Source organism: Bidens hawaiensis, unplaced genomic scaffold, assembly GCF_021521415.1.
Source record: "Bidens hawaiensis isolate Kalapana, Puna unplaced genomic scaffold, B.hawaiensis_p1.1 tig00050908_1, whole genome shotgun sequence".
In the NCBI taxonomy this organism is placed as follows: Eukaryota; Viridiplantae; Streptophyta; class Magnoliopsida; order Asterales; family Asteraceae; genus Bidens; species Bidens hawaiensis.
The window spans coordinates 28,369-53,869 of NW_027499138.1; the positions used below are offsets into that span (position 1 = coordinate 28,369).

The 25,501-nt window shown below is 36.8% G+C and overlaps 3 protein-coding genes, 1 long non-coding RNA gene and 1 pseudogene across 5 annotated transcripts; 3 read left to right on the plus strand and 2 right to left on the minus strand.

Annotated features, from left to right (window-relative positions):
• Positions 1–5,624: 5,624 nt before the first annotated feature.
• Positions 5,625–8,504, plus strand: LOC143598837 (farnesylcysteine lyase-like). The gene is made up of 5 exons (XM_077076950.1): positions 5,625–6,137; positions 7,028–7,201; positions 7,348–7,707; positions 7,789–7,964; positions 8,081–8,504. The coding sequence occupies exons 1-5, from the start codon at positions 5,625–5,627 to the stop codon at positions 8,346–8,348; spliced, it is 1,491 nt and encodes a 496-aa protein (XP_076933065.1). The 3' UTR covers positions 8,349–8,504.
• Positions 8,505–8,669: 165 nt separating this feature from the next.
• LOC143598838 (TOM1-like protein 5) lies at positions 8,670–13,435 on the minus strand. Its single transcript, XM_077076951.1, has 9 exons — positions 13,021–13,435; positions 11,504–11,582; positions 11,308–11,406; positions 11,105–11,218; positions 10,853–11,016; positions 10,637–10,712; positions 10,469–10,554; positions 10,182–10,343; positions 8,670–9,282 (listed from the first exon to the last, which is right to left on the minus strand). The coding sequence occupies exons 1-8, from the start codon at positions 13,119–13,121 to the stop codon at positions 10,322–10,324; spliced, it is 741 nt and encodes a 246-aa protein (XP_076933066.1). The 5' UTR covers positions 13,122–13,435; the 3' UTR covers positions 8,670–9,282; positions 10,182–10,321.
• A 1,615-nt stretch (positions 13,436–15,050) lies between these two features.
• LOC143598833 (uncharacterized) lies at positions 15,051–15,668 on the plus strand. Its single transcript, XM_077076947.1, has one exon. The coding sequence runs from the start codon at positions 15,051–15,053 to the stop codon at positions 15,666–15,668; it is 618 nt and encodes a 205-aa protein (XP_076933062.1).
• A 2,335-nt stretch (positions 15,669–18,003) lies between these two features.
• LOC143598834 (disease resistance protein RML1B-like) lies at positions 18,004–22,863 on the plus strand (annotated as a pseudogene). Its single transcript, XR_013147192.1, has 7 exons — positions 18,004–18,529; positions 18,651–19,771; positions 19,865–20,189; positions 20,291–21,193; positions 21,278–21,824; positions 22,339–22,405; positions 22,508–22,863. The product of XR_013147192.1 is annotated as a disease resistance protein RML1B-like (transcript).
• Positions 22,864–22,894: 31 nt separating this feature from the next.
• Positions 22,895–25,138, minus strand: LOC143598840 (uncharacterized). The gene is made up of 3 exons (XR_013147193.1): positions 25,106–25,138; positions 24,695–24,915; positions 22,895–24,011 (listed from the first exon to the last, which is right to left on the minus strand). It is a non-coding gene; the product is annotated as an uncharacterized LOC143598840 (long non-coding RNA).
• Positions 25,139–25,501: the final 363 nt, after the last annotated feature.

Genomic DNA, 25,501 nt, shown 5'->3' on the forward strand with positions numbered 1-25,501 from the left:
GTTAAGGTTAAGCGTGCAATCTTTAATCACTGAGTTAATTAAAACAGTTTCACCATTAGCCAATTCAACTGAAAAATTTTCTTTTAAATCGCTGCGCGGTCGCGCAAGCTTCTGCTCAAACGCGCGAGAAATAAAACTTCGATCGGCGCCAGTATCAAAAAGTACAGAAGCATAAAATCCGTTAAGCAAAAATGTACCATTAACTACGTCATTATTCGCTTGCGCTTGGTGCGCGGTTATATTAAAAGCTCGTCCGCGCGTCACTTGGTTCGAAATCTGGTTCACCGGATTCGCTTGCGTAATCTGAACTTGTAGTCTCGGGCACGCGTTCCGGAAATGACTGGGATCACCGCAGTTAAAGCACGATCTGGGTCGTGGGTTTTGGTAGGTTGGTTGTGGGTTCTGCGGGTAGACTGGTGGTATTGGCGCAATAGGATTGGCGGGAGGGACTCTACAGTATTCGGCTGAGTGACCAACGCGGCCACATCGGTTACATTGTCGACACAGGGTTTGAGTTGGGTGGTGAAGTCTACAGGTTGGGCAAAAGGGTTGGTTTCCTGTGTAAGGTTTCTTAGTTGGCGGGGCAGGGAGTGCGGGATTGGTTAAGGCATAGTTGTGGACTATAGGGGGAGTTGGGTAGGCTGATAGTGGGTTAGGCGCGTAAACTGGGGGTTGGTAGGTGGGTTGCTGGACAATGGGCGGGTTGGTAAGCGCATAGGCTTTGCGCCTGCGCTTGAGGTTGTTACGGTTTGAGGGTTCTGGTTTGGTTTCTGTTGGTTCAGGGGCAGTCTTGGTGGGTTTGGTCTTCTCAGCTCCCCGCAGGAACAGGGTTCCTGCCCTGACATGGTTGTCGCTGAGCACAGCGGCCAACTCGATGGCGTCAGAGAGGGTTGCTGGGTTTCTAGCCCATACAGAATCTTGAATTTCCATGGGGAGGCCCCCAAGGAATTTCTCTATGGCTCGGCGGGAAGGGGTAACAAGGTGAGGGACAAGCAGGCTTAGTTCATGGAAGCGCGTCGCGTACCCGCGCGCTTCACCGCTGTATTGCTTAAGATTCCAAAATTCCTCCTCCAGGCGCTTAACTTCGTTGGGAGGGCAGAATTCCCGCGTCAAGAGATCCTTAAATTCCTCCCAGAGCATGCTGGTAGCAGCCTCTGCGCCACGCGCATGAGCTACTCCATTCCACCATGTAAGCGCTCTGGATTCCAGGACACTGGAAGCATATAGGGTTCGTCTGTCTGAGGGGCATTGGGTGTGGAGGAAAGTGTTTTCAATCTTCTCGAGCCATTGGAGCATCACGGTGGCTCCTTCAAGACCTGTGAACTTTGGAGGGTTACCCGCATTAAAGGACTTAATGTTATAACTGGAGGTATTAGCATTGTTTTGGTTTAAGGCTTGGGCTATTGCGGCGGCCATTTCCTGGGAACGTTGCTGCGATCGTCTGTGCGAGGCTTCTCTCCTCTGATGACGGCGAGATAGCGGAGGCATTCTATAAAAGTTTTAATTTTTAGTTAATATCTTGGTTTTAGCGCAAAGTATAATCTTATAAAGCTTGGTTTCGCGGGGTTAGATACCATCAACAGTTAAAGTAAAACATGAATTTGAATGCAAACTTAATACAGATAACAAATTCGAATCGAGAATCGACAATTCATGTATCACCATGACTTTCCGAATTCTCAATTTAAAATGACTAGTAAACGAGTATTGGAGATTGACGATTCATGTATCACCATGACTTTTCAATCTTCAATATAAAATATACAAGAAAATGAGTATTGGAGGTTGACAATTCATGTATCACCATGACTTTTCAAGTCTCCAACCTCAGAACATAATCGTAAATGGAAATTGAAAATCAACTATTCATGTATCACCATGACTTTTCGAATTTTCAAATCCAACAAACGAACATGTAAGTAAAATCAATAATAAAAAAAATCGAAATTCAACAAAAATCGAAATATCGCGAAATAAATCATAAAATCATATACTGCGCAAGCGCGAGCATATTCATAAATAACGAGTAATTAACAATAAGCGCGCAAACATGAGATTTCTCTCATGCGCGAGAAGGGACTCTTAGGTATTCTAGGCCGTTACGTCTAACCACCTATCCTAAAGTCAACGAGCTCTGATACCAATCTGTAACACCCCGACCAAAGGCGGATTATACATCGGGGCGCCACATATTGTTTCATTACTCGTGACACTATTTGGGTGTCAATATTTAATAAATACATTCATTCGCGCACGCGCAAAGTAAACACAAGATAACATAAAGCAACATAATTCATTATATTATAAGGCAAAATATTCGAACAACAATAACTTGTCTTGATACATTTTAATCTAGGTCCAAAAGTAAAAACGTCCTACGTGTCCACAAGCTCCAAATGTAGCTACAGCAAACCTGAACATGTGTTAAAATAAAACGTCAAACACTTGCGTGTTGGTGAGAAATCAAGTTTAATACAATACATAGATAACAATAAATCTGCACGCAACACGTGTATGTCTGGTGTTTAACAAGGGTGCAATCAGATTGTGATCAAGCCTAAATAGATCATAGCTCATAGTTCATAGTTCAATCCGTGCTCCCATTTGAGCACAAAAACAAGAAAACATCTGTGCAAGTGTAAACAAAGAAAACCGTAAACGATAGGTCTCCCGTGTTCATCTAATGGATCCATGAAAACTTCGGAATAGGCCGAACAAAGCGGTTAATGATGCACACACACAAATAAACAGCCAAGTAAACGTCCTCAACACATGGGATACTGCGCGACTAAAGTTCATAAATAAGTTTAAGACTCTAAGTTTGTATGAAAACATGAACATCCCAAAACATTGAAAATAAAAAGGGATTAGGTACGAGATTACTCACTTGATAAACGATGTGAAGATAGGTAAAGCAAGAACCAAACAAGCAAGGTTAACCTATAATTAAAGATTATTGTTTTAATGATTTGTTTTAATGTCTTGATTATAAGTTAGCATAATTAATAAGTAAATTATTATATATAATATATATTACCGGAAAAGCAGGACAGAACAGGGAGGAAGACGGAGGCAGAGAGGGAGGCGGCAGAGAGAGCAAGGAGGAGGTTAAATTAAGTGTTTGTGTGTGATGTGTTAGAAAGAAAATAAGATTATTATTTATAGGGAAACCCTAGGGAACACAATCCCTAGAAAAGGGGAAAAGATCTCAAAAAGCAAAAGATTCAAAAAGCAAAAGATATCAAAAGATATGGCAGCTGCAGGGGGCAAGGAAAAGCTGACAGGTAACAGTAAAAACATGGGCGGGTCAGATAAAGGTACTGGTCAAGCATGGAAAAGCAGATCTCCAAAGATAATGTCAGTCACTTTTTCTGCCAACCAATGGGGTTGGTGCGCATGCTGCGCCGAAAGTAACTTTTCGGACATAAGGCAGGTTAGGTCAACAGTACAGAAGATAAGACAACACAAAAGCAAATGGCTAGATTAAACAGAAGAAAACTCAAAGGGTTTAGCGCGAGAAGGCTTGAGCGCACGCGCGAGGGCGAAGGCTGACAGAGCAAACCTTAGCGCGCCGCGGGAAGAACTATTATCCTTAGCGCGCCGCGGGAAGAATTACCATTCATAGCGCGCCGCGGGAAGAACTTCCGTTCTTAGCGCGTCGCGAGAAGAACTACAATTCTTAGCGCGTCGCGGGAAGAACTACCGTTCTTAGCGCGCTGCGAGAAGAACTACAATTCTTAGCGCGCTGCGGGAAGAACTACAATTCTTAGCGCGCTGCGAGAACAGTTCGCCTCGCGTATCGCAGGAACAACTGGTCTTCGCGCAGGCTTCCTTGCAAGGAGTCTGGCGCGTGGAGCTGCGCAGACAACCTTAGGCGGGAAGAAACAAAGGACAAGCAAAGAGTTAAGAGAAAAAGGGGTTCAAGGCGTAAGGGCGGAACGACGACAAGAGAGAGAAAGAGGCGGGACGGCAACAAGAGGGAAAAGAAGGCGGAAAGAGAGAAGAAGAGGGACGGGACGGCGGGAAGGAAAAGAGAGGAAGAGGCTGGAAGGAAAATATTATTATTATAAAAAAATAAAGTATAAGTATAAATAAATATTAAATCATAAAAGAAAGAGATCGGATCGGAGAAACGGGTACCTGGGTCGGGTCGGATCGGGTCAGATGTCACACAACTTATACTGAGAAACTCTTAAAACGTTTCAATATGGACAAAGCAAATCCTTTAAGCACACCGATGGTTGTTAGATCACTTAATGTTGACAATGATCCATTTCGTCCTTGCGAAGATAATGAAGAGATTCTTGGTCCCGAAGTACCATACCTCAGTGCAATTGGAGCACTTATGTATCTTACTGACTGTACAAGACCTGACATTTCTTTTGCAGTTAATTTATTGGCAAGATTCAGTTCATCCCCTACTAAAAGACATTGGAATGGCATTAAACATATTTTTCGGTATTTAAAAAGAACTGTTGATTTAGGTTTATTTTATCCTAACGATTCAAAAGAATGGTTAGTTGGTTATGCAGATGCAGGTTATTTATCTGATCGCCATAAAGCAAAATCTCAAACTGGATATGTATTTAAGAATGGAGGAACTGCGATTTCATGACGTTCTCAGAAATAAACACTCACTGCAACATCTTCAAATCATGCTGAAGTCATTGCATTGCATGAAGCTTCAAGAGAATGTGTATGGTTAAGATCTATGTCACGACACATATTGATTTCTTGTGGACTAGAGAAAGATCGAATTCCAACTCCTATCTATGAAGATAATGCAGCTTGTGTCTCTCAAATGAAGGAAGGATATATCAAAAGTGACAGAACAAAGCACATACCACCAAGATACTTTGAGTATACTCGAGACCTTATTAAAGACAATCAGGTTGAAATGAGATATGTCCAGTCCAGCAACAACTCAGCTGATCTTTTCACAAAAGCACTTCCCACAGCAACATTCAGGAAACATGTTCATGATATTGGCATGCGCCATGTACGAACAATGTAACGACCTGCAATTTGAGGGGGAGCTATATACTGCACTCTTTTTCCCTTAGCTAAAGCTTTTTCCCATTGGGTTTTTCTTTAGCAAGGTTTTTAATGAGGCGGTACTTCAAGACCCCGAAGTTTTGAAAAAGTGTCATCCAAGGGGGAGTGTTATAAAGCACCGACGCTTTCACTTTTTGGATGACCACTTTTTCAACGTACGATTTTATCCATGTTTTTGGATGACCATTTATTCAAAGCAATCATATACGTTTGTTCCCCAAATAGTCACCTCAATAGTAGTTTGAAATAGTAAAGTTTGTACTATAAATATTAACGCATGTAACAATAATGAAGACCATCAACAAAAGTTACTGAATAACAAATTCCATCTTCTCTTATGCATATTGCTACAGATAGTGATGATCTCTTTATTATCTTCGAATTCTCACATTACCCTAATAATCTTGTTATAGTTAGGGCTAATATTATAACATAATATAAATATTTTACGACCACAATATATTAAAAAAGATAAAAAAAAAAAACACGTATTCCAATTCCGACTATTCCAGTAATCAAAACCCGTACACTCGCCGGATCTTGAATCACCGCCGGTGATGATTACCAACATGTTCACATCCACTCTCATAATAATATTAATATTAATACTCTCTCTTCTCACCTTCACAACCCTCTCCGACCAGCAACAACAACCTATGACTGATGTCTGCATCATCGGATCCGGCATCGGCGGCTCCTCCGTCGCCCACTTCCTCCGCCAATACTCTCCAACCACCACTGTCTCCCGTATCCGAATCTTCGAACGTCACTCCGTCGTCGGCGGCCGTATGGCCACCGTCACCATCGCCGGAGATACTTTCGAAGCCGGTGCTTCTATTCTCCACCCGAAAAATTACCATGCTTTGAACTTTACCCATATGTTGAATCTCAAAGTCAACGGGCCTTCAGCTTCTGAAAGCTCGATTTCGCTTGGGATTTGGGATGGTGAAAATTTTTTGTTCAAGACGATTGATTCGGGTTCCAAGAGTCAGGTGGTGCAGTACTTTGTGTCGCTTATGAATTCGATTCGGATGCTGTTTCGATATGGGGTTTCGCTTCTCAAGATGAACAATTTTGTTGAGGTAGTTTTTTAGTTGTGGCAAACGGGTCGGGTTGGGTTGGTGCGGGTCTTGGGTCAAAACGGGTCTATTAAAAAATGTTTTTTTTGTTGGGTTCGGGTTGGAACTTATCCGGGTCAAAACGGATCGGGTCGGGTTGGTTCGGGTCACGGGTTTGGGTCGAAATGGGTCAATTAGAAAAGGGTTTTTTTTGTTCGGGTCGGAACGGGTTGGATTAAAATAACTGCAGTTGGTAATTTGAAATTATATTACCCTAGTGAAGTTCAGCTTGTATGCAGTTGTGATATTGATGGATTAACATATTTAGTGATAGGTGGCTTATCAGTTTCAGTTTCCATGGCTATATGATATAGGTTACAGTTGATAGTTTGAAATTATATTTTAATCTAATGATGTTCAGTAAGGTTGTGAACAAACCGAACCAGACAAGGCATTGTTCATGTTTGTGCATTAAGTTTTTATCGGACAAGCGGACGGTTCATGAACACCTAACGAACGAAATTTCTTGTTCGTGTTTGTTCATTAAGGAAATGAGCTTGTTCGTAAACGGTTCACGAACACAAATTAGCACAAACAATCTTTATTTGATATGGCTAACCGAGAATGGCGTGTGTTAACGGTTCAGTCCTGTTACCACGTTTGTGTTGTTTTTTAACGTTCTTTAACATTCATATGCATATGTTATCCTCGTATAAATTTTGGTTTTATAGTTAATAATTTTTGCTTAAACCTATATGATAAGATAAGAATAGTCTTTAAAATTAATTAATTATAAAAAACTTCTCATGAACAAACATATGCAAACAAACATGAATGAACATAAACAGACGTAAACGAGAAGACCTATATCAAATGTTAGCTTATCAGTTTCAGTTTCCATGGTTATATGACAGGTTACAGTTGATAATTTCTTAAGGTATTATGAAAGCAAGGAGTCTAGACCAGTTTTTAGCAATGTGGAGGATATGCTCAAATGGGCAGACTTGTACAACTTGACAACACAGACATTGGAAGAAGAATTATTAGGTCTTAAATTCTCTCCTCTGCTCATACAAGAGCTTATTACTGTAAGTTATATGTTTTCATAAAACCAACTTTTTTTATGAATATATGTTGTGTGGTTTGATCTAGTCTGAGAAACTTACGATGCTATGTGATATTGTTTTGGTGATGATTATAATCATCTTGAAGTAGAAATATAAGCATTTTGCAGGTTATAACAAGAATCAACTACTGTCAAAGTGTAAAAATCAGTGGACTTGCCGGTGCTGTTTCTTTGGCTGGATCAGGAGGAGATTTATGGTCAGTTGAAGGAGGAAACTGGCAGATGGCTGCTGGATTAATCAACCAATCGGATGTTACTCTGCATCTTCAAGAAGAAATATCATCAGTCACAAATGTTGGTGGCTTTTACGAGCTCAACTCCACCAATGGAAACAGCTACACGTGCCAAATCACGGTTGTTGCCACCCCTTTAGATGAACTGACCACTCAGTTCACCCCTCAAGTTTATATCCCAGAAAGAAAATTACAACATACACATGCTACCTTTGTTAGAGGCTGCTTAAATCCAGTGAGTTCTTTATTATTTTTCAGATTTATTATAATCAATTTACAAACTTGCATACATAATAATGTTTATTCTTTTGCATAGGCATACTTTGGATTAAATTCAGTATCAGACATTCCAGAATTGGTTGGGACCATAGAGAGCGACAATCTTCCATTTACATGCATTTCTGTGCTAAAAGAACACAGCGCGAATGACTTTACTTACAAGTTATTCTCCCGTCAAAGTTTGACCGATGCATTGTTGGATCAAATATTTAGGTAACCCTAGATCACATTTTTAATTAATTAATTAATTTATTTATTGTACATATGACCATGGACTTGAATCATTGATATATGTTAATACTGCGATTTACTTGATACATTATTGGCAGTATAAGGAACGAGACAATGAGAATCAACTGGGGTGCATACCCTCATTATCATGCTCCTGAGGAGTTTGCTCCGTTTATATTGGATGACATGCATTTGTATTATGTAAACGCGTTTGAGAATGCAGCCAGCACCATGGAAACTAGTGCTGTTGCAGCTGAGAACATAGCTCGGTTGATCCTGTCAAGGTTAGCCAGTGAGCAGCCATTGGGTTCGTATAGGTTGAAGAGTTCTACCTCTGATTCAAACCTTCAGCATCCAGAGTTGTGATGATATAAATACATGATTTTGTAACATTAATGTAATTTTGATGTTCCACATACATAAATGTACTAAAGAGTCCAGGCTATGTTGGTATTAATAGATCTTTGGATGTGGTTATGATGTAAAATAATGATGTTTTGGGTAGTTAAAAGACACTATTTGGGCTTGTTATTTGGATGTGGTTATGATGTAAAATATATACATATACAAATAACTCACCACCACACATACTTGTGAAGACCTCTCATTCTAATATAAAATTAATCAATTAAAAAACAGATATTCAAAATAAATATTTTGGATTAGAAATAACAATCTCCCCATGCCTAACCTCAACAAATAATAAAATAATTCCCATTGACCAAACAAAAACACACAATAATAAAAGAATCCACCATATAAATAAAATCCCATAATCAGACAAACACTAACCACTTCTAACATCAGCTATCTGACTCAATAAAACACCCCCTATCCCCTTGTCCTCATTCACATATCACAATTTGTATAAAAGAAAAACAATTCATATTCAACATATACATACTTTCACCATGGTCATAACCCCAAACATCAAAACCACATCATAAACTTTGACTTCTTGTTGCATCAATCACTAAAGTAAAAACTGCCACTGCGAGAACTGCTGGCGTTTCGGCTGTGTAAAGAGAGACCCCTCATGTGACCGCCAAGGGCAGAACCGTCATTCTTGTTTTCTTGGAAGAATCTCTCCCTTTCAACATGTTTTGCAGGTGGGGGTGGGAGTGATACAGCTGCAGATGGTAGGGCTGTGGTTGGTTCTTGTTTTGGCTCCAGACTGATGGGCCTGATAAATGGTCGGTTAAGCCTGTCTGGTGGGACTGAGGACCCAAGCAATCCTAAAGGACGGTCTGGTTGGTGATTCTCAGACTCGGGTCTTACACAAGCTTTTCCTTTTCTCATTCTGTCAAGGTTGCAGTTGTTTAGTTAAAAAAAATATGAACTTTAGATGTATAACAAGAAGATATTCAAAGAGAGAATATTAAACTAGAGGTGACTAATGGGTCAAGACTGGTAACTGGTTTGGACAAAAATGGGCCAATTTTAGCGTGGTTTGAAAAAGATAAGGTCGGGTTGGGTTGCACGGAAATTAATTTACCGTATTTCTTTATCGAATTTTGGAAGTAATTAATGTGACAACTTTCATTGTAAAGAGCTACAATATTACAATAAATATCTAATTTATTTTCAAAAGCCGATTTACATGTATAAAATAGACTCCCATTAAACCCTTTCCATTCTAGGCAAAATTTTCAGGTCTACCCAATACCCATTTTGACTAATATTGTTAAAAACAACCCATTTATCATAAACGGTTCAATTGCCACCACTACATTATCGGATCACATATGTTAGTCAGGGTTTGTTGTAATTATCTATATCAGTTAGGGTTTATGATAATAATCTCGTATCGTGATTTACATTACTTGAAAAATGTCAATTTGGGTTATATTTTATTACGAACTTGTAAAATTGGGATACTTTCATATATCCACACAAGAAAAAAAATCATAATATCAAATATACCCATTTTTAGATTTATGATATTTATACCCTTCTATTAAATCATGTATTAGGATATAAGAGTTTGGAGGGTAAGGAAAACGAGAAGGGTATAATGGTTATATTATAAACTGCACTTAATGAAATGAGTAAACACTGGGTATATTTGATATTAATCTTTTTGGTTGCATAAAAATGATAATATAAAAGTTTTCATGGGTAAGTGGCAGGTCAACCCAACCCAACCCGCTATGAAACAAACTTTATTTATATTAGTATAAATAACAGTATTATCCGTACCTTCTGAAGAGTTGTTCGGGATCTTCTTCTTCTTCTGCCTGTTCATGATCAACATGTGCTAGTGTAGACATCGGTCTACCAGAAACAAGGTCATCATGTCTTGTAAGCGCCTTCTGTAGCTGATCATTTAACTCTATTGCTTAAGATATTGTTTTCTCATCCCTAAAACAACCAAACAAAATAATCAAAAGGTATGACTTCGTGTGTCTTTGCACTTTATAAAACATCAATGTTAGCATTTTAATATTTCTTCTTAGTATATGTATATCCACACAAAAACAACTTACCGAGATGTAACTGCAAGATGCATCACCCGTTGCTTATGAAATGAACACTGTTCAACTAGATCAAGGGTGAACTCATCTTTGGCTTGCTGTGCAAAATAATACAAATAAAAATAACATTAGTATCAATATATTAATATTAAAATGTAAAAAACAACCCGACTCGAGTACCTCTGGATATCTGGCATCAATGGCATCAAGAACATCTCTTAAGACTTCAAGTGCAGATCCAGCTTTTTGAACAATACTGTTTAAAGATAGACGGTAACAAATATGTAATTAATCAAGCAGACAGAAATATTAGTATATTACAATAATAGTAATAATTGATAAGCCTCATTTATTTTATTCTGTTACTGTTTTATACATAATTACTGGGACACGTACCTAGATTCAGGAACCGGTGGTGGGGCCTCCTGTGGTGCACTCCGGTCATGCACAGCGGTTGCAGGTTCACCGTTGCTCGAGTTGCTTTTACTGCTATCTGAAGTTGAACGGTTTTTTGGAAGAACTTCAGGTCTCGGGTTCTGAGAGAAAGTTACTCCAGAACTCTGGCAACACAATAATATCAAGAGAAGATGATTACATTTTACCATATGATAGTCAAATATGTGGCAGCTCAAATGTATATAAACCTACCACCAAATCATAATATGCATTGTAATACTGAGGGAACCTTCCGGAAGCTCCGCCAACAGATGTCTGTGTTGCATCTAGAAGAAGAAATATTTTCTCTCGTACAGGCAGATCAGACTGATGAAAGAATAGAAAAAAGAACTTAAATGCGTAGATCTGAAATTCCAAATATAACACTACATCACAGTTAGAAGGAATAAATATACCTTTTTCTTTACTATTTTAACAAGTACAGGGAGGATCCCGTTGTCAATCACTTGTGTGTGAATTGGTTCTCCAATATTATTCATCAACATTTCTAGCAACTGAAAAAAAATCAATAAAAGCCGAAACATTAGTCGGAAAACTCAAGATATAAAAGGCAACATGTTCATGAAATTATACACAGATTTAATAACTCACCATAACAGCATATAGTTGAGTGTCTTTGCTCTTACTTCCCAGTCGCTTTTTGATGGCTTTAATGACGTCTTTAGCTTGCCTGTAAAGTTAAACACATCGATATGGCAAGTAAATTGTATGTGTAAGCAATGTTAGGCATATCTATAACTGGACAGTATGTTGTTTTTGAAAAATCCAATACGAATTAGCGGGCATAATAAGGATGTATGTCATTTTAAAGTTTTCCTTTATAGTTTAAACCACAAAATTTTGACTATTCGGGCTTAAAACATAAACTTTTACTGATATATAGACTTTATTGGAAGATGAAGGTGGAGCATAACTTTGTGTATTAATATTAGGACACGGAGGATTCTATATAGTATTAGTATCATGATAATACCAAAATAGATTAATCGACTTTCAAAGAGGTGGATTGGCTCTCTCATGTTTTACTTTCGAGAGGTAACCAACTCTCCAAAGATATCAGAATCACTAATCAATAATCAAAATGACAAACCAGAAGCCCTATCCTAAATAAATCTATACCCTACTCTTTTATCTAAAATAAACTTATCTAATAATTAATAAACAATATTAAACTTATCTAATAAAATATTAATATACTTATCTCCTAATAACCGATGCGTAACATATTATAAGTCTTGCTCACAACATTAATACCAACAGGCATGAAAATAAAATATTTGTCAAATCACAATGGATATAGAAGTATTTATTATTCAAGTTATGACAAAAAATAGAAGTGAACTCAGATTTGTGTTTATTTTGTCATGCTCCCTTGCTTTGTTTTTCTCTTTTGTTGCAGTCAGTGTTTCAATTACAAAAGGTTTACAAAAAAGGTTTATATGAATATTTTTAATAACATATTACACATTAAGAAACAAAGTAGACCAATATGTATACCGAAATACAGCGAGTTAATTGTGAGCTAAAAGAGCAATGACTGTATATTCAAGAGATTACCGCAACAGTGTAGGTTTCGAATGTTATATGTAGAATTAACATACCAATCATTGAATATCATCAAAAAGGAAAAAAGAAGACAATTATGCGGGACATCATAATAAAGGGTATTAATAGAATCGAAATAAATTTCACGCATTATGAGATATGAATGATCTCAAACCCTGAAACCCTAAACTGATGGCACAAATAAATTTACAAAATCGGTCCCTTTTTATATGGTAAAAAAGCCATTCCGTATTTATAACATACACATAACAGGACACTATACTAATTAACTCCTCAAAATGGAAAATTTTCAAGTATCATGGAATCAAACTAAATTTCCATAACATTTCTAATGATGCAAATACGTCTACATTGACATCCCTTTATACATAATAAGCAATTACTCTGCGCATATAATAACAAAAACATCAAAAGTATTCCCATATAGTCATCCTATTTGGATCATATCAAAAATAACATCAAAGACAACTGCCTGCAAACACATGATTTTAGATTTATTAACCAACACAACCACACACAGGAGGATAAGTTTCGACCGTTACCTATGATCACGCGCGACTAGTTCACAAATTTCAATGCTTTTTGTCCAATCCATTTCCGTTAGCTTATCGCTTGTTGCTGCATTCACAAGTTCGGCCGCCATTTCTAGTAGTATCTGAGCTTAACAACAAGCAACAAAAAAAAAAAAAACACCACAAATATATTACAAAGACACAATCTTTAACATATAACAACTATAGATATATGTATACAAATACAACCAAATAATGAAACTCTTATACACAAGATCAAAATATTTAAGCAATCTAATTAAAATAATAAAAACTGATCAAATCAAGTACTGATAAACCTAAAAAAATTGGGGGATTTGAATCAGTAAAGAAAACCCATATGAAATAAAAGTGACCCATGATAAATAAACTTGAATCAATCAAAGAAAGGGGGTTAATTTGTTGATGCGTACCTTATAAAACCCTAATAATTGAATAAGTGATTCATCAAAGTCTGAAAGAGGGGACGGAAAGAAAGGGGGGGTGATATAGATGATGAATCAGGACAGGACAGGACAGGACAGGACAGATAGATATACAGATGTGTATGTATCTAATTTATGTAATATTATTATTATAATAATAATGTTTTGAGGGTTTTATTTATATATTTATTTTTGTGACACTGAATAGCACAAGTAAAGTACTGATGATGCTGCTACTGTCTGTTTCTTTTGCTACCGTCACCTGCGGGTTATTTTTATTTTGTTTTATTTGACACGCGTCCTTTTCACCATCCACTTTATCTTTTTCTTTTTTTTGTGTGGTTGTACACCCACGCGCCAATCCTCGTTTCCGCATAGCTTTTTAACTGTAAATTAATATAGATAACAACTACAAACTTTGGTGCCGTTAAATTACGAGGTTATTTGGCGTTACCGTATTAGTTATGATACTGTGACTAATATAATAGAAACTGAATAAATTCGTGTAGATACAATCATAATGACCAGGATCGGCAATGCTTAAGTTTTACAAACACTCGAATTATACCAACCAACGTCACCTGATATTAATATTTAAACTAAACTTTATACTAAGTATAGGGGTCTTATTGTAATTATTGTATTTAGTAGGGTTAATATGTAATTATTTGGTCTATAAATAGGGAATGATGTCAGACAAATTAACATTCACGTATTCAGTATATTTAATCGCATATCTTCAGTATTTTAATTCAAGAATCAGTTTGTGCATATCATCTTGTTCTTATTCAATTGTGTATCGTGTGATTTGTTCGCTGATTACCAACAGTAAAAAAAAACGGTTGTTTTTAGTGTTTAGAATAGTCTTCTTAGGCAACGGATAAACCCGAGTACTGTTGTTGGTTGAGACAAACAGTTGGTTTTGGCTTGCCTTGTTAAACCCGTGTACTATTCATCTCGGTTAAAAAAACAGTTGTTTTTAGTGTTTAGAATAGTCTTCTTAGGCAACGGATAAACCCGAGTAATATTGTTGGTTGAAACAAACAGTTGGTTTTGCCTTGCATTGGTAAACCCGTGTACTATTCTTGGTAGAAAACGGTCTGGTTTTGATTTACATTGTGATCAGAAAACCCGAGTACCATTGTTGTTGAAATAGTTGGTTTAAAAAAACCCGTTCACTATTTCTGGGATTAACAGTTGGTTTGTTTATAACCGAATACTGTTTAGATTAAAGTTGACAACAAATTTTTCTAAATTTGTAATTGTCAATTTATCAAGATTGGGAAAAAGAAAACTCGTAAAATGGTCGAGTCCAAGGATAAAGAAGTTGTGACTTCAAAGGAAGGAGGGACATCAATGAGTTTTCAATGCCCTGTGTTAAACTCCACAAATTACACCATTTGGGCTATAAAGATCAGATCGATCTTTAACGTCCATGGAATTTGGGAAGCCATCGAACCAAAAGAGGGCAGCGAAGTTAATGAGAAAAAAGATAATCAATTGCATTACTATTCCAAGCGATTCTAGAAAACATGGTATTGCAAATTGCTAATTTTACTTCGGCCAAAGAAATTTGGGACGCATTAAAGGTTCGACATGTTGGAGTTGACAGAGTTAAAGAAGCGCGCTTTGGAAACACTCGAGTCAGATTTTGAGTCTCTAAAAATGGGTGTTGACGAGTCGCTTGATGTGTATGCCGGGAAAATAAGTGAGGTTGCATTACAAGCGAGCAATCTTGGGCATACCATGAATGACAAGAAACTGGTCCGAAAGCTACTCAATTCTGTGCCAGAAAAATTCATACAGATTGTTCCTGCGATCGAGCAGTTTGTGGATCTTGGTGTAATGCCATTCCAAGAAGCCGTTGGAAGGTTAAAGGCTTTCGAGGAACGCACCAAGAAGAAAAACAAGGAGGTAGACATGCATGACAGACTTTTGTTCACTAAAGAAGAAGGAAAAGAGAAAGTAAAGGAACAAAAGTGGGAACATTGCGGTCATGAAAGTTCAAAACAAGGAAACAAAGAATGCTGTCGAGTCAAGTATGAGAAGACTTGGAAGAATAAACTAGGAAATCAAGCCCAACAGGACAAGGATCACATAAAATGTTTCAAGTGTAATGAACGTGGGCATTTCAGGCATGAATGTCCAAATTGGAAAAGAAGGGAGGAGACAAACTTGATACGGGATGAAGATGACGAACCAACGCTACTGTGATTGCAACCAGATCTTGAAGAAACGAAGACCTCACTTAAACTAATTTTAGTTTAAGGGGGAGTATTGATATTTAAACTAAACTTTATATTAAGTATAGGAGTCTTATTGTAATTATTGTATTTAGTAGGGTTAATATGTAAGTATTTGGTTTATAAATAAGGAATGATGTCAGACAAATTAACATTCATGTATTCAGTATGTTCAATCGCATATTTTCAGTATTTTAATTCAAGAATCAGTTTGTGTATATCATCTTGTTCTTATTCAATTGTGTATTGTGTGATTTGTTCGCTGATTACCAACAGGTCAACCTCATTTTTCAATATTTTGTTTCCATTTTTTAGCTCCAGTACCGTAACGAAAGTAACCGAAACCGACCAAACTCGTGTCGAGTTACGGCTTCAAAGCCCGGAATTGACAACGCTTGGTTTTACAACCGCCATGGTTTAGCGATTAAAGAAACATCGAGTATTTATTTTTTTTATATGTTAATTCTTAATTTAACGAATTTATTTTTAATGTTTTAACGCTTAAGTTTTGCTGACGGTTTCTATACTGTAACGAGAATAAACGATAAAGTCCGTATTCGCATCGACTCACCATTATAACGTTTGGGTTTTACCAACACCCGAGTTTCAACGTTGGGGTTTCACAACATTTTGCTTCTTCTTTTTTTACTTCTGGTATCATAATGAAACTGTCTGAATGCCATTTTTGTTTTAGTTCCGGTATCATAACAAACGCGACACAAACCGACCAAATTTGCGTAGATTTACGACATTTTGTTTTAATTCTGGTACATTGAACGTAATGAAAACCTACTTAATGCCAATTTTGTTTTTGTTTTAGTTTCAGTATAGTAACCAATGTGACGGAAATCGGCCGAATTTGCGTAGACTCACCGCCTCAACTTCCGGGATCAATAATGCTCCGATATTCCGGATCCAACGCCCGAGTTTTACCGACTGACGCCACTCAATTGATCCACCTCAAAGTTTATATGTTTATTATTAGTTTTTAGTTCTGGTATCATAACACACTTAACCGAAACCGACCAAATTTGCGTCGACTTACCGCATTAACGTCCAGGACCGACAACGTTTGGGTGTATCATTGCCCGGGTTTTACCAACCTAACATGTCTCAATGCAGCGCGCCGGATAAACCACTAATTTTATTTATATCTTAAAGGAGAGTGGTCGTCCCACCCCTAACCGTCTTTCTCACTTATCTCTACTTCATGTTATAGTCACATCTATTCAAAAGTGAAAGGCGTTAATTAGGATTCACCGGTGTTCAAAACTCTCATTCATGACTTATGTAAAACTTATCTCAAAACGGTGATTCAATGACTTGATTTTTGTTAATTGGAAATTCAAAACACCTGAATTGAAACATTATTTCGTCATTAGATCATCATTTCAAGATAAGTTTTATATCAGTCGACTCGCATCCTTCTTCCGATCAAAAGCCTTAAAACATCGGTTTGAAACTCGGAAAAAACTTAACGACGTTAAGTGTTTTTTGACGGTGGTCCATTGAGACAAAAAATAATTTAAAGATTGAATAGTTGATAGTGATTTTTAAATGAGAAATTATTATCTGCATTGAAGTAAGAGTATTTAAGGGGTGTTTGGGATTCCTTATTTTACCTCCTTTACCTTATATAAGACATAAGATATAAGTTACAATGTTGTAACTTATACCTTATACACTCACAATACCCAACTTTTCAAATATCTTATAAGTTATAACCCATAAGTTATAAGTTATAAGAAGCAAAAATAAGAAATCTCAAATAACCCCTTATTTTTAATTTGACAAGAAAAATTCAAATGCCAAGACTAGGAAATAGAATTTGAAATCTTTGATACTTTAGTTGAATGGTTATTGCTTTTCTTTAAAAAAGGTTTGTAGTGGTTTTAACTCAATAAATGAAGCTAAAGTAAACTACACAGTTCTGATTTTGAGATTGTATATATGTTTTCACTTGGGTTCAAATTTTACTTTATTTTGCAAGCGATTAGGCATGCATGATTAGAAATTATAAAATTTTACTTTTTTTTCCATCTTTGGTTAATTATTAGTTTATTACTTTTAACGAAATCATCATACATTTGTAATATGTCCATTAATTTTATTAATTGAAAAGCGACAATCATGAGTTTTGGAAGTTTTTCATCTGTTGTTCATGGAAACCTGCAAGTAAAAGATGGGTAGGTTCCATGAAACTACAGTTGACCTGTCTTCCATTTTCCTTGATAAACATATTCATTTATGTTCGTATGAATCTTATCCTTTTCTCTGTGATCAATCATACCTTCCAATAATTCCTAATGGTTCTTCTCAGTACCGAAACTTCATCTTCTTCATCCACAAACGATAACTATCAATACGACGTGTTTTTAAGTTTTCGAGGGGTTGACACACGTCTTAGTTTCATCAGCCACCTCTATGATGCACTCCGGAATGCTAATCTCGCAACCTTTTTGATGATGAAGAAATTGAAACTGGACTGCAGCTGAGACCAGAATTGGAAAGTGCCATCAAGTCATCTAGAGCTTCTATTATCGTTTTGTCCAAGAATTACGCTTCATCAACATGGTGCCTAGATGAATTGGTATTAATCCTCGAGCAACGGAGGAGCTTTAACCAAATTGTTATCCCCATCTTCTATCATGTCGAGCCAACCGATGTCAGAAAGCAACTTAACTGCTTCGGGGAAGCAATGGAGGCACATAAACAGAGGATGGAGACAGAAACAAATGCAACGGAAAGGAATCAGTGGACTCAAAAGATCGAGTTATGGAAGAGAGCACTCAAAGAAGTTGCTGATTTAAAAGGGAAAGATGCAAAGAGCAGGTAATCATTTGTTTTTTCTTTTAGATGTTTGGATATTGGTTTGGATGTTTGAATTGTCATATCTCTTTAGATTTGATTGTCTAGTATCACAATCATATTTCCCATTGAAATCAATTTTTAGGAAAGAGAGAGAGCTTATTGAAGAAGTTGTGTTACCGACATCCACCACAGACTAGGCGTGCGCTTAAGTAATACTCCAATCGGGAGGAACTATTACATCAATCTCATTAAGTCATGGTTGACAGATGGTTCCTGTCATGCTGCTGATATTCTTACAGTTGTAGGAATGGGTGGGATTGGGAAAACATCTTTAGCGAAATATGTTTTTGAGATACAATCTTGTAAATTCCACAAAAGCAGCTTTATTGAAGGCATCAATGCAAAGCGTAACGAAAGCTTTAGTGGATTGCTTGATTTACAAAAGCAGCTTTACAGAGACATTTCAAAAATAAATTCATTACAAGTTAATGATGTCTCTGTATACACCTCTAAGTTTGAGAATGCATTAGCCCGTAAAAGGGTGTTTGTAGTGCTTGACGATATTGGTAGTCCCGACCAGTTGGATGCTCTACTTGGAAACAAATGTTTACATCCAGGAAGCAAAATCATAATTACGACCAAGGATGCATCTTTAACAGAAAGTTGCGCATTATTTAACCCAGAAGTCCAACCTAAGCATATTAAGGTCTTAATTAATGGCTTACACGAGGTTGAATCGCTAGAGCTTTTATGCATTCATGCATTCAAGAGCCAAAAGCCAAAAGAAGGTTATACAAGGGTTTCAGAAAAGCTCGTGAAGTATTGTCAAGGACATCCGTTGGCTCTTAAGCTTTTGGGAAGTTCGCTGCATAATAGAGACGTGGCATATTGGGAAGAGTGTATAAAAGTTCTAAAGAAAGAACCTCATTCTCATATTAACATGGCATTGAAGAGGAGCTTTGACTCTTTGCCATTCCAAAATAATAAGGACTTGTTTAAGCACATTGCGTGTTTTTTTGTGGGAATGGACAGAGATGTGACTGAAACAATACTGAATGCATTTGATATAAACACAAGATTTGGGATCACAAAACTCATTGACAGATGCCTTCTTAGTATCGGGCGGTACAACGAGTTGATGATGCATCAATTGGTTCAAGAGATGGGTAGAGATTTAGTGCGCCAGGAAGCTCCTGACAAGCCATGGGAGCGTAGTAGATTATGCTGTCACGAGGAGTCACTCAAAGTGCTGAAACAAAAAAAAGCAAGAGCCATGTATATGTTTTTGTAGTTTTGCATGTTCCAAGTAATTTCTTTGTTTATATATGTGTAAACGATTTTTTTCCCTTGTTCTCGGGGCACAGAAAATGTTCTTGGGCTTACTCTTGACATGAGAATGCTTGAGAAAGAACAGTTAAGTGGGTCATTACAGCTGAAAACAGATGCATTGAGCAAGATGGATAATTTAAAACTTCTACAACTCAATTATGTGGAAATGAATGGGTCTTTTAAGGATATTTCGAAAGAACTTAGATGGTTGTGTATGAATGGTTTTCATTTAAAGTCTGTACCTTCAGAACTACCGATGGAGAATCTGGTTATTCTTGACATGTCACATAGCAATATCCAGTCATTTGACATGTCTTACAGTAGCTCACAACGACTTCTGAGCAGACTAAAGGTAACTAATAGATTTTGATCAATTACTTCACTTTTTATTGATATTCTTTATTAAGTAAATGAAATTCACTCACTATGTACAAAAACTCATCTCTACTTCAGGGGTTGAGTGGATCAAGCTCAAATGAAACGCGATTGCTTGGATCACTGAAGATTCTTGTTCTGAGTTTCTGTGACCAACTTCACAGTATTGGTGGCTTTTATGAACTCCCGGTACTTGAGAGGCTGATAATTTCAAACTGCACAAGTTTAATTCAGGTTTGTGAATCCATAAAACATTGTGTTGAACTAGTCTTCATTGATCTGAGTAACTGCAAGAAGCTTAAAAAGCTCCCTAAAACTATTAGTATGTTAAAGAAGGTCAGAACAATTTTATCAAATGGTTGTGATCTATCTGTTTTCCCCATTGAGACAAGGGATATGGATTCGCTACAAGTGATTGAGGTGAACAACATTGCCATAAACTCACAAATCTCTTCCTCTGCCAGTGTTGAGGTTATACCAATAGATCTTAGGTCCTTCGTGAATTGTTTACCGATATCATTAGTACACTTGTCGCTTAGAAATAATAACTTGTCAAACAAATCCTTTCCCATGGACTTCAGTAGCCTATCCAATTTAAAGGAATTAAGGTTAGATGGTAATCCAATTGTTTCAATGCCCAGTTGTGTGAGAACCCTTCCTAGGCTTGAGAAACTTAGTATGGAAAAATGTAAGTTGCTAGAGACAGTCGAGCATCCTCCAAGTTCACTAAGACAGTTGCAATGTGGAAAGCTGGATAGGCTGCAGGAAATGAAATTTAATCCAGAGATGTCCCCACTCAATCTGGATTTGAATGCACCAGAGCATGCCGCTTTGGTAGTTGAAGGCGTTATTGAAATCCAAGAATTAGCACGTGTTAAGGATGAGGTGTTATGTAGTTTGGGATGGGCTAATTTTGAGATGATAAAATATCAACACTTGACGTTTATAGACAGATTAGGAAAAAAGAGATGCGGAATCCAGGTTTCTTCTGATTAACTATCTATCCATATGTGAATTGAATGTTATATGTGTTTTGAACTAATGAATTCAGATTTTACTTGACAGATGTATTATGAATTGGGAATATTCAGCACAATTTATAAGGGGAAAGAGATGTCAAACTGGATTAGTTGCAGAAGCAAGGGATCATCACTATCATTTACCATCCCATCATCTCCTAACAAACTTAGAGGGTTGAATTTCTGTTGTATACTAGACAACTTATCATCATACTCAAATAACATTTACGTGTTACCAAAGATAGTAATTCGGAATTTAACAAAGAACAATAGCTGGTCATACCTCCGTCATCCTTTCGATATCAGGGTAGCTGAAGACCGTCTAATATATCTAAGCCACTGGATGTTTGGGAAGAATGAGATGGAAGATGGTGACCAACTTACTATTTCCTTATCAGAACAGCACAACTGGTATCCGCTTGCTATTATTGGCGAGTATGGGGTAGGCATTGTTTATGATAATGGAAGAATGAATGAAGATGTGTTGGGTTATTACAAGTCATGGAATCACATCATTGGTGGAGATCTCTCTGCTTTTCAAACAACCACGGGAGAATACATCCTACAGCACAGTGGCCCCCTACGTTCTGTCTGTATGTTTATAATAAATATAGAACTGCGGTTTTCATTCATGTGGTTTGTTCAAATTCGCTATTTCAGTCCAAAAGTTAATATTTTTTATTTTGGTCCTTAAGGTTTCATTTACGTTGCAAATTTCCTGAATAAGGTTTCGTTTTCATTGCGATTTTTGTCCCCTGGTTTGTTTAAATATGTTATTTCAGTTCAAAATATGTTAACGAAAAGGACGAAAATTGCAATGAAAATGAAACACTAGTTATGAAAATAGCAAATTTTATACTTTTGGACTGAAATAGCAAATTTAAACAAACCACAATGACGAAAATCGCAGTTCACTCTAAATATATTGATACACTATTATATAATATTACACTTGGGTTAGCCTAAAGGAGATATATACACTTGTCTCATTTTGATAAATCGTTTAAACAATCATTTCTTCGCATAGCAATATGCTATTACAACTTCATCCAAAATGGATTTTCATGAATGCTAATTAACATATTACCTTTTCTCTTTTCGTATCAGTTAGAGGAGAAATAAGCAAATTTAGAGCTTTCTCCCAACAAAAGTACGATTTGGTGCTGCACCCAAGGTACTTATCTGTTGAAATATCAATTTAGGCTTATAACTTTCTTTGTTTAAGACTTATTTTGTTGAATTTTATTTTTGTATTTGGGGCATAACAATAAAAAAGGGAAAGCGGAAGCGGTGCCCAGGAAACGAAGAAATTTAGAAGCGCTGCAGTGAAGATGATCAAAAGCTTGAGGACTAAAGCCATTGTGGAGTTCGTATATAGTATGTTCAAGTGTTCCAAAGTGGAAACAAAGAGTCATCTTTGTTTCTCCTTGAAGCTTTACACATACACTCGTATTCTCTATATACTGTTTTTTTTGTTGGTTCTTCAATGTTACAACTGAGAGAAGTTAGAATACTGAAATACTAATAACCTTTATGTTTGTTGAAGAATTATAGGCATACGAGTACCCCTAGTATTTAATTGTAAGGGTTGTTGAGGGTTTTCATCTTGTTCTAAGTCTGATTTATTTCTTGTTACGCAAGAACTAATCCTGTCATTTGTCTTTTGGACCGATGGGTTTCAATTCCAACCCTTTAGTCTGTTTCTGTGTTGCAACGAAGTTCTTGTTTGCTTTAAGCATGTTCAGGGATTTCTTGTAGTTTGAGGAGGTTAATCAAGTCTTTCTCGTTCATTTAGGAATGAGATTTGCATTAATGTAATAATGTTATACAAAATTGATAAAACAATTAAGTTGATATTATAAACGTACCATTATCGAGTTGTTACTAACTCTCCACTTCTAATTGGCTTAGCACTCCTGTATCACTGAAAAGATTTGAAATCTCACCTCACTTAGCATTCCAGTGTTCTAATCCATAAATAATAGAGTGAAATCATAATGATTGATGTAAGCAACACACATAATGCAGTTACCCCCAGTGTACACATGGATGTTGCAGCTTGCAATCAATAAAAAACAAGCTTGATTACAGGCCATTAACTCAAATGTATGAATAGTATGAAAATACAAATCTAACTCCCAACTTAGATAACAAAAGCCATAAATGTCAAACTTGTTGCATATACCAAGGTTTCAAAGATCTTGTAAGATACCAGAACTAGTGCGTCAGTCAAACTTTAGCCCATTTATGTATGTGGCGAAATATCTAAACTGCATTAATGTTATAAAATCATACATGTGTGCTATCACAACTCTGAATGCTGAAGGTTTGAATCAGAGGTAGATCTCTTTGGTCCACATGAACCCAAAGGCTGCTGACCGGTTAAACTTGACAGGATCAATCAAGCCATGTTCTCAGCTGCAGCCGCATGCATCATCCAACCCAAAGGTTGCTGACCAGTTTCCTCGGTGCTGGCTGTATTCTCGAATGCATTTACATAATACAAATGCATGACATCCAAAATTTACAAAAAGTCAACTTTGACCAGAATTTGTTTTGTCCGGACTCATTAACAAATGGCATTTATAACCCCGGCTCTATGACTTTCAAATTTCTGCAAATGACCAATTTTCCCATCAAATTTAAGAGCCATTTATTTAAATTGTACTTTATGTTCGTTTTTGCTGTAAAAATAGGTGTCGATGGCTGTTACTCAGGTTTTTTGTTGCAAAAATACAGCTTATATTGCTGTTACTGCAACATCGATCTAATCGATTGGCCTTGGGTTAAAAGTTTACTTTCATAGCCATCCATAGAACAAACCCGTGCCGAGGAATATTATTGCTAAACCAAACTTTCTTGGTCCATAAAACTTTGGTGCCTTCCATGAGTTGAGAGACTTCTTGATGGTTAAATCAAGATTGGGTCTATCCAGCTAAGAATTAAACTCCCGAAAAGGAATAGGTACAAAATCCAATGGATCCATAACCAATACAATAGGGGAGTGGTCGAATAAATACCGTGGAAGAGCAGTGAGACAATGAACTGGTGAGTGGTGACATATTAGAAAACGATCGATTTTGCTCAATTTCACCCTTGAGCTATTACCTTTGCGGAATCTAAACGTCTACCTTTAATAGTGTATTCCAGGAGACCTGAAGAAAAATATGAAGTTATTAAAGTAATTAGCTTCTAAAGGATTAAAACCCGAATTTCGCCTGTCCTCGGTGCATTAAAATCCCCGAATATAACCCAAAACCCGGAAGAGAGTTCTTTAACGTCTGAATATCTTCCCATAGACGCCTCTTAGCCCTAGCACATTGCTGGGCATACACGTTGAAAATATTGAAATCCAAGTTGTGCCGCCCTTTCAGAGATCCAGAAATAAGCAAACAGTTTCTATTTTTAACCATTCGGCATGTCCAAAATATTGGGATCCCAAATACTAATAATGCCGCCAGACCTTCCCAAGGCTTCAACGAAATCAAACTGGAAATTACGGTTTCCCAGAAATCCCAAAGATTAACCGGTCAATCTCCCAAGAAGATAGACAATTTTCTAATTATTAGTCCAAACTCAAATGTGCTTATAAAACAAAACAAACTTAATTGGGAAACTAGAAACAAATCTTTTAGAAACTATTGAGAAATTCAGTTTATCAAAAATAAAGAATTCAAATAATAACTTAATCTTGAGAGATCTTCATTTAACCTTGAAGTCGGTTTGTGTAATGGATAAACGGGTCACCCATTTGGACTTGTGGTTTGATTTTGGGCCTGCAGGGTTTCCACTCGGGTCTGCACCGGTTGGGCCAATCACCAATGGGGCTCGCTACATTTGAATCGAGCGTTTCATAACACCTGTATAAGGCAACGAAAAGGCTAGAAATAATAACGTAAAGACTAGAGCGTTTCGACCATTGTAAAGATCTACAAATGTAAAAATGTAGGAAGGATATAAATGGCCACAAAGTCAGCAAGACACTGTTTCATGTAATAATGTTTACATTACTCTTCAAGAATATTATTATAATCATCACCAAGAAAAAATCACATACCATAGTAGGCTTCTAAGACAGCAGATTAATATTCATAACAAAGTTTTAGTCTATGAAAACAAATAACATTCACTAATAAGCTCCTATTAAGATTTCCAACATCTTATGAAGTTCAAGGGGTTGACTGAGAATCTATGGGTTTAAACAGGATTCAGCTATTAAAATTCCCAATATTTTATATCATAGTTATATGTATAGTCTCGGTAGTTAGGC